The 9,705-nt window shown below is 36.7% G+C and overlaps 1 protein-coding gene across 5 annotated transcripts in view; it reads left to right on the top strand.

Annotated features, from left to right (window-relative positions):
- Positions 1 to 9,705, top strand: part of ZNF451 (zinc finger protein 451) — a 98,527-nt gene that overhangs the window by 29,186 nt on the left and 59,636 nt on the right. For 4 of the 5 annotated variants that reach the window (XM_027959110.3, XM_027959108.3, XM_027959109.3 and 1 more), the window contains exons 4-6: positions 48 to 167; positions 4,488 to 4,599; positions 8,706 to 8,856. In XM_027959110.3, the coding sequence (XP_027814911.2) occupies positions 48 to 167; positions 4,488 to 4,599; positions 8,706 to 8,856 (383 nt within the window). Of the gene's footprint in view, positions 1 to 47; positions 168 to 4,487; positions 4,600 to 5,884; positions 5,974 to 8,705; positions 8,857 to 9,705 lie in introns of those variants that run through there. The other variant, XM_042237019.2, reaches the window with a different exon arrangement.

Below are 9,705 nucleotides of genomic sequence, written 5' to 3'. Positions count from 1 at the left end.
AAGCTAATTTTGTTAGCTAAAAGGAATAAAATTGTTTTCAATTATAGGATAAGCATAAAGACCATATTGACCATCAGAAGGATAAAGTCGCCTTGACTCTGGCACGCCTAGCCCGCCATGTTGAAGTGGAGAAACAGCAGAAAGAAGAAAAGAATAGGGCATTCAGGGTATGTGGCTGCTTTCATTGATGTTTTACCAGATTATAGAATTGTTTGTAAGAAAGTTAAATAGATACTTATGTAATCAAAAGACACATAATTGGATATAAGTTCAGCATGAAATCTGCTCATGATTTAGTAGTAGTTCATGATGGCTTTTTATATCTGTTTCTGTTTGTTGGATTTTGATCATATATGTATACAGACCAAAAAAAAAAAGAAAAAGTAGACTTGAGTGGACTTTATTTTGGGAATTTAAATTCATGGGATTATATAAGTTTCTAGTTACTTTATCACAGTTTATCAGGGCTTCTGTAGATACAAGCTGTTAAAGTTTATTTTCTACGCAGTAGAGCCAGACCACTTTCACTTCACCCTCTTCCTTCGATTATTGAATTACGGCAGTAGAAGATGAAGCCTGATTTAGAATCTTGCATGATATAAACCATTTCAAACTTTGACTTGCTTTATAGAAGGTTACCAAATGAAATTACCTTAGAGAACTCTCCCAATACTGCCAGATGTCTATTAGAGTAAAATTTTGGACAATTGGGTAAAAAAACTTTCTCTTGGGAGTTTAAAAATGGAAGTACAAATCACAGCATAATTTTACCATGTATGTTTTTGCTTCCTTGTTCCGTTGGTTATTATAAAGGAATTTATATATTTCTGTCACCTTTGTTTTAGTATCTCCTTAATCTAATGTAAAATACCTTAATCTTTGAATTTAGAAGTACCTTTGTTTGGGGACTTTTATTAATACTTCATAATGTAATGCCAATTAAACTAGAGGATAGTATTCTAATTGTACGTTTAAAATGCTTAATACATTAGTGATATTTTTTAAAAAAAAGATTATTTCTTTCCTGACAGAGACAGTATTCATTTTTAAGGAAGCTTCTTTCCGCAAATTACATTAAGTGTGTGTGTATGGGGAAAGTCTCTGAGAGAGGAGTGGTTATCAAGATATCCTCTTTTTCTACCCATTTCCTCAGTGATGCTCACTGCTTCTGTGGTGAGTTCAGAGTAGTTGCTGTGACAGCAAGGGTTTTTCTCAAGGATAGTTTCAGCTTTTACCTTTGCAAACGTTCATTCATTGTGTTAAAGATTTTAGCTTGTTGTTGGAGAAAGTTTTTTAAAACTGAAATTCTTGCTTACCCAATTTTAAAGAATGCAATTTTCTGGATTTCTTTCTTAGAAAGTGACTCACACAGGTTCTGTAGCTCTTTGCTTGCTATCCATTCATGATTTTTTGAAAATTTGGTTCTCCTTTATATACAGCTTATTAAAAAAAATATTGATAGATGACAGAAAACAAAAAACAAAATTAACTACCTAGAAAGAAAGATAATAAAACTAATTCTTGAAGAATTGTGGTAGGTGTTAACTCTGACTACAGAGTATAGAAGAAAACGTCTTCCAGCTCGTCTAGGCCTTTTGATTTTTGGTGTCTCACTGTTAAAGTGTATTGTCCATCTTTTTAGACAGAAATTTTTTTTTTAATCTATTAAAATCTTCATTGTATAAATCACTTTCAGAGATAATGTGTTGTGCTTGACTAGTTGACCAGTTACCAGCTTTGCTTGTTGATATTCCAGGAGTTAAAATGACTCACAAGAGAGGATGTGCCCCTAACATGTATAGGAATAGCTATATAATGCATATGAGCATCTTTGGAGAATTAGTACTCTATGGCTATACTTAGAACAGTGTTGTGTAGCTGATTTTTTTTCTGATTACAATCTTGAATCTCCCTGTCGCACTCTTAACTGTGCTGACAGAAGATCCTGTTACATTGCTAACAAGGTCATTCAGTATCCAGGTCTGTTTCTTGCAAATCTAGCGTTTGTGGCTTTGTTATTTCTTTTTAAGGATATAAAAACCTTTTTGAGATACAGTATGGTATACTGGTTAAGTGCATGAGTTCTAGAATCAGATTAGAGAATGAAAGTTTAAATCTGGCATTGTTATTTGTCCTTGTGCAATTTATTTGATCTTCCTATGCCTCAGTTTTCCCATTATAAAATGGGAACCATACTGGTACCCATCTTACAGAGTTATTGAGAAAATAAGATCTAAGATGCTTTAAGAATAGTGCCTGGCACATGGTAAGTGGTTAATAAGCGTTAATTGTTATTAGGTTGGTGCAAAAGTAATTGCAGTTTTGCATTGTTGAATGTTGCCATTTGATATTGAAATACATTCTTAAACAAATGTGGTTATGTTATGCATCATTTTAATGCACATTTCCTACTATATTTTTTTTCTGATATCTTACTGTTTATTTTATATGTATTTAGACTGGAAAATGATATTAGACTAAAAGCAAATTCAAGCGATTTTCTTACTCGAGTTCAAACGGTTCATTAAGCAGCAGAGACAACTTGTAACATCGACAACGCAGTTGGTGCAGGAACTGCTAACGAACGTATAGTGCAGTGCTGATTCGAGAAGTTTTGCAGAGAAGACCAGAGCCTTGAAGATGAGGAGTGTAGTGGCCAGCCAACGAAAGTTGACAGTGACCAACTGAGAGCCTTTATTGAAGCTGATCCTCTTACAACTACACAAGTTGCTGAAGAGCTCAACATGGACAGTTTTATGGTCGTTCAGCATCTGAAGCAAATTGGAGAGGTGAAAAAGCTCAATAAAGTGGGTGCCTCGTGAGCTGACCAAATAAAAAATATTGTTGCTTTGAAGTGTCTTCTCTTATTCTATGCAATAACAATGAATCACTTCTGGATTGGATTATGACATGCAATGAAAAGTGGATTTTTATGACAACCAGTGACGACCAGCTTAGTGGTTGGGCTGAGAAGCAGCTCCAAAGCACTTCCCAAAGTCCAGCTTGCACCAAAAAAATGTCATGATCACTGTTTGGTAGTCTGCTGCCAGTCTGATCCACTACAGCTTTCTCAATCCCAGTGAAACCTTCCATCTTAGAAGTATGCTTAGCAAATCAATGAGATGCACCGAAAACTGCAGTGCCTGGCACCAGCATTGGTCAACAGAAAGGGGTCCAGTTCTTCTCCATGACAACATTGGACTATACATTGCACAACCAGCACTTCAAAAGTTGAACTAATTGGCTACAAAGTTTTGCCTCATCCACCATATTCACCTGATGCCTCACCAACCGACTACCACTTTCTTCAAGCATCTCAACAACTTTTTGCAGCGAAAACACTTCCACAACAGCAAGAGGCAGAAAATGTTTCCCAAGAGTTTGTTGAATCCCAAAGCATGGATTTTTACGCTATAGGAATAAACATTTCTTGTTGGCAAAAATGTGTTGATTGTAATCATTCCTATTTTGATTAATAAAGATGTGTTGAGCCTAATTATAATGATTTAAAATTCATGGTCTGAAACCACAATTACTTTTGTACCAACCTATAGATACAGCATGATTAGAGTATGCAAATAGATTCATCAGTAACATAACCAGAAAGATTTAGAGACTGTAAAAGTCTAAAGCATCTAGTTTAGTAGTTGGCACTGGACCACTGCCTGTTCTTGTAAATAAAGTTTTATTGGAACATAGCCATGCCCATTTGTTTACATATTATCTATGGCTGTGTTTGTGCTGCAGCAGCAGAGTTGAGTAGTTGCAAAAGAGACTGTATGGGCTGCAGAGCCTTAAATATTTATCCTGTGGCCCTTTATGGAAAAAATCTTTGATCTAGATGGAGTAGATGTTTTGTACTGGTACATGTTAAGTACTAATGAGGGTCTGCTCTTACACTGTTCATTGAACAAATATTTAATAGGCTTCTGTATACTTTAGACTACATGTGGAACATTTGAAAAAAAGTGTTTTAAAATGTAAGGATGAAAATAATCATTCGTATTTCCATTCCAGAGATAACCATTGACATTTATCATATTTATCGTCTGCCTTTTTCCCTCTCTGCAGGCAGAGTTACATATCGCTTGAAATAATCTTTGCTTATATTTGACCCTATTCATTTAATACTATTTGGTAACATACTTGATATCAAAAGTATATTCCTAATTCATTGAAAAGTTTGGTTAGTGTTTCTAATGACTTTCATGAAATGTACACACCATAATTTACTTAAACAGTACCCTGTTGTTGGAGATTAAGTTGTTGCAAACTTTGTGCAAATATAGATGACATTGGGATCAACATCTTATTTAGAGCAGGAAACTTTGGTTTGACTTAGCTCCTTAGGATAGAGTTCTAGACTTGGAGTTACAGGTATAAAGGATAATCAGTATTTTCTGATCACTGTTGTGACAAACTCATTTTCTTAAGGAAACAAGATTAGTAATCACAGTTTAATTGATTTTTTTTCTTAATATCTTTAGGAAAAAATCGATTTTCAGCATGCTCATGGGCTACAAGAATTGGAATTTATTCAAGGACATTCTGATACAGAAGCAGCCAGACTGTGTGTGGACCAGTGGTTAAAAATGCCAGGTATTCTTTAGAGACCAGAGGCTTCCCTGAAGCCCTAAGGCATTGTGTCTGTTTAGTCAGTTGCTAGTAAGTGTATAAAGTATTGAAATTTACTTAACTGGAGGCCTGCTTTACCTACCAGTTGTCTTCCTATTTTGGCAAAAGTGTATTTTGAATAAAAGTGATCCTTGAGCTGATTAGATATTGCTCATTTATTCATTCATGTGTGTCCTACATGAAATAGTACTATGTGAGGCTATGTGAAGGTGTGTAACAGGTTTTTTGAGGTCAGGATTCTGTAAGGAAATGAATTTAAGCTGAGATAGAAATGATTAGCATTTACTTATTTATTTGTCCATGCAACTTGTGTAGATATTTTGTTGGAAGTGTTGACATTGGAGGCTCATCTAAAGCAGTGGGTAGCTTCTTCATTAATAACTCTACAGACCTGAGATTCCTGGAAGAATTACTGTGGAGCATTTTCCTTCCACCAGATAATTTGGTAAAATTTTTGAGTCAGTAGGACAGTCCCTTGGGGTTCCCTGGTGGTTCAGACAGTAAAGAATCTGCTTGCAATGTGGGAGACTTGGATTCGATCCCTGGGTTGGGAAGATCACTTGGATAGGGAATGGCAACCCTCTCCAGTATTCTTGCTTGGAGAATCCCATGGAAAGTGGAGCCTGGCAGGCTACAGTCCATGGGGTTGCAAAGAGTCAGACATGACTGAGCAACTAACACTTTCAGGATAGTCCCATCATGGCAGCTTTTCTAGCCTGTCTTGTACAAGACCCACTGAGCCCTTAGAGGCTTGGCTTACTCACAGAAACCTTAGCTGTGGATTTAATCCAGCCAAAAGTTTAGTTGCAAAAAGTCTTAGAAATAATCTTTGTATGCAGTGCTCAACTTTGAACCTGGATATCTTGTTCTGTAGTTTTCAGAGCGCTTTTCTTTGAACAGAATAAAATTGCCACTTTTAAAATAATTCCAATAATTTATAGGTATTTTGACACTTGGCTACTCCCTGACACTGCATTTCCTTCTTATCTCCCAGTATGTTTGTGCCTGGCAAACTCCCCCCTTGCCCTATCCTCCCTCTTAAATGCCTTTAACTTTTTCTTACTTGCCCGTGTGGTTAGCCACAGACAAGTAAGTACTACATTCAGTACTAGAGGGTGCTAGGTTTTTTAGTCTGCCTAAGTTTGATTGCCCAGTTGTCTTTGATGCCACAGTGTTTTATTCACTTTTTGCCTATAGTTTTTACCCTGTTGTGTTGGATTGATATGTTTACATATCTGTGTCTTTTACTAGATTTATATGTTATGGAGACAGAGGCTAAGCCTAATTAATTTTTTTAGTGTCAGTGCCTAAGAAGAAGGCTCTGCACGGAGATGTCCAGTAAGTGTTGGTTGAATATTATACCAGAGTGGGCAATGAATATTTGCATATGAACACAGAAAGGAAGCCTAGAACCATGTTCCAAATGTGACTGTCATTCAACTAAACAAAAGAATTGTTTGGTATTCCAAACCTACTTGAGAAAAGTTTACTTGAAAATTGCTGTCTTTAGCTATATCAGAATCACTTGGGAGTCTTAAATACATGTTTGGGCCTCACTTCTAGAGGGTATCTGTAGATTTGGGAAGATTTTGATACAAAAATGGTATAGAACTACAAGGCTTACAAGATCTCTTGTAAAATTGTTTCTCTCATATGAATCTAACGCTTTCAAGTCTTGTCTAGAATGATTGTTGGGTCAGTAATATATCCCTTTAGGCCTAATCTCTGGCTTTCAGGTTGTCAGAATATTTTCAGTTCAGTTCAGATCAGTTCAGTCGCTCACTTGTGTTCGACTCTTTGTGACCCCGTGAATCGCAGCACGCCAGGCCTCTCTGTCCATCACCATCTCCCGGAGTTCACTCAAACTCACGTGCATTGAGTCGGTGATGCCATCCAGCCATCTCATCCTCTGTCGTCCCCTTCTCCTTCTGCCCCCAATCCCTCCCAGCATCAGAGTCTTTTCCAGTGAGTCAACTCTTCACATGAGGTGGCCAAAGTACTGGAGTTTCAGAATATTTTAATTCACTGTAAATTGAATTCATGAACATCTGAGTATATATTTTTCTGAGTGGATCAAGTGGGAACAGATGACTCAGTTAGCTGTCTTTATAATTCTTGTCAAGATGTGGTACTGTAGATCACTTCAGGTCACACCTGGTTCATTGGCGGCTGATAAGCTTGTGCTGTGAATTAAGGTCTTTAGTTACATTCTTTTTATGTGGTGGTTTTATCTTCTTGCTTGGTCCGTGCCACACTGTAGCACTGAAGAGTTAGGGGGCTCTTGCTGGCATAGTGGCTTTAGCACTGGGCTGTACTTGCTGTGGTGCCATTTCTTTGAGGAGCGGAGAGCTGGGGAAAACAGAGATGTCTTTTTGCTATCAATTATAAAAAGTGAGATTCTACTTCTCAATAGCATTAAGGGACTCCATTCAATCTATTCCAAAGTATCCAGCCATTATAATTCAGTTCTTTGATTAGAAGTAGTGTAAGGACATTATAATTATTCAAGCTTTGGAAATCCAACTTTTTTATAGATATTTATAGTTAGACCAGTTTCCACACATTTGAATACTTAGTCATTTAAAAACAACACGCTATACTATTTAAGGAAAAGAGCTGTTTAAATCTCTCTGTATTTTGCCTTTCCCTGGATAAAGCTTATTTTCTTCTAATTGATTGCTTTCTCCACTTTAATTTTTATCTAGAACCTCTATGGCTAAGTAAAGGTCATAATAGGCAACACCTGGGATGTGGATGGACAGTAAAAATTAGTCTTAATTCTGACTGCATTAAAAAATGAAAGCAAAAAAAGGTGTATTGTCATTAATTTTTCTTTGAATATGATTAATGCTGTATTAGTCCTTTTTTATTGATAGAACACATTTATAAGCATTTTGACAGCATTTAATAGAGCCATTTCTTCCATAAACAGAAGAGCATTGAAACCTTCAACATAGATAACCATTTGGGGATCTTAACTAGATGATGTTGAAGGTATAACATTTTATTCCAGTTAAATGCTTAAGGACTTGGTAGAAATTGCCATAAAGATAAATACACAATTTTTTGTTATATGAAGTATTCAAAGTATTTGAGTGAAACAAGTTATAAGAAATAATAATAATCAAACTATGTATCAGAATCCTCCTAGCACTTTTAAAATTCTTTGTTTATAGAACTTAACTCTAAATTTTTCACTGTACAACATGCATTGGGAGTTTGCCTGGAAACAGAATTTGGCTGAGGCTGGAAAGTTGTGTGACTGTAAGACCAAGATTATGATGGAAAGGGATAATCTTCACCAGATAAAAGGACTGGTGAAGGCATTCTCCTTGTCCTCCCCATTCCCATCCCGTCTCAGTTACAGCCTGTATAACTGAACCTTATAATGTGTGTAAGATACTTAAAAGAGAAAATAAGAATTAGAAGAAAAAATCTTTGTCAGCTTATATAAATGAACAGAAGGGAGGCAGGTACAGTGGTTGTAGAGCAACTGGTTTTCTGAAAGAGTCCATCTCTGACATTTCTTGGCTGTTGAACTCACGGGAACAGTTCTTTTCCTCAAGATAATATTACTTGGAGATCTTAATGGCTTTCCTTGTCCCAAATAGCTATTTATTTGTAGGTTGTTATATCTTTTGTAAGAAAGTTTGTAAGCACTTAATTACTAGTAGGATCACCCATTTGATGCTGCCCAGAAGGCGATGGCACCCCATTTCAGTACTCTTGCCTGGAAAATCCCATGGACGAAAGAGCCTGGTGGGCTGCAGTCCATGGGGTCGATAAGAGTCGGACACAACTGAGCGACTTCACTTTCACTTTTCACTTTCATGCATTGGAGAAGGAAATGGCAACCCACTCCAGTGTTCTTGCCTGGAGAATCCCAGGGACGGGGGAGCCTGGTGGGCTGCCGTCTATGGGGTCGCACAGAGTTGGACACGACTGAAGCGACTTAGCAGCAGCAGCAGCAGCAGCAGTGTTTTTCTGTTGTTTTTTCATAATTTTGATTACCACTCCAAAGGACAGTTACCTGAAATAGGAACTTAAGAGTTTATATTCTGATGATACAGGACTCAAAACAGGCACAATTAATTCTGGAACAAAAGGTTCATTCCGAAGAGGAAGCCAAATTCGAGCATCTGGGAAACCAATTTCATGTCCCATAATGCACTGTAACAAGGAATTTGATAATGGGCACCTTCTCTTAGGACATTTGAAAAGGTAAGTGTGATGTTCAGAACAGTGGGTGCTAAAGGTGAACTGAGAGCATGAGGCACCTCTGCCATTGTGATTGTAGCTTTATATTCCAAACTCCTACGGTAATTTACATTTCTTAGGCTTCCTAGGAGGCTTGAAGTCAGATTATTCTAGTGATATTCAGTCCTAATATGTTTCATAAAATTCTGACCAGACTCTTTGCATTGATGTACATTTGGATCAGTTTTACAGAAATTCAGTCCGTTAGCAAATTTTAAGAGACACAAAGCATTTACAGATATGTGGGCTAGCCCAAAGAAAGATAATATGTCATTGCAAAGTAAATGCTAAAGGCAAACCAAGTGTAGCAAAGTTAATAATAAATGTTTTATTTATGAGAGCCATGATTTACTGAATTTTGAATAGTAGAGCTTGAGAAAGTAAATATCAAGAGAAGGCAATATTAAAGGAGTTAAATAGTCCTCACCTTCGTAGTCTCCCCTTCTTATAGTTTGAAGAGGGGAGTTGAGAGTTTGGGGCTCTCGACCCTCTCCAGATGTCTCACCCTGCTTATGCCTGACCCTGCTGTGAGAGCCTTCTGGAGAGGGGTTCAGTATTCTACAGATAACTGTATTTTAAGTGTTTTTAATTTTTAAAAAGTCTTTGAGGCAGTTTTCAATGACACAAATTTGTTAAATGATTAAAATGACATTAAAAGGATTAAAAGCCATTTTTAGGAAATAGGTGTGTACCAGAAAGCTTGACATTACATTATTATTCTAGTGATTCATTTACAATTATTTCTGAGTTTTATTTTGTTCCTTGCAAGAAGAAATGGATAATGGCTGTACAGTTTTCAGACTGGAAGTTAAC

This window comes from Ovis aries, chromosome 20 (genome assembly GCF_016772045.2).
Source record: "Ovis aries strain OAR_USU_Benz2616 breed Rambouillet chromosome 20, ARS-UI_Ramb_v3.0, whole genome shotgun sequence".
NCBI lineage: Eukaryota > Metazoa > Chordata > Mammalia > Artiodactyla > Bovidae > Ovis > Ovis aries.
This window is presented reverse-complemented; position numbering and strand designations above follow the sequence as displayed.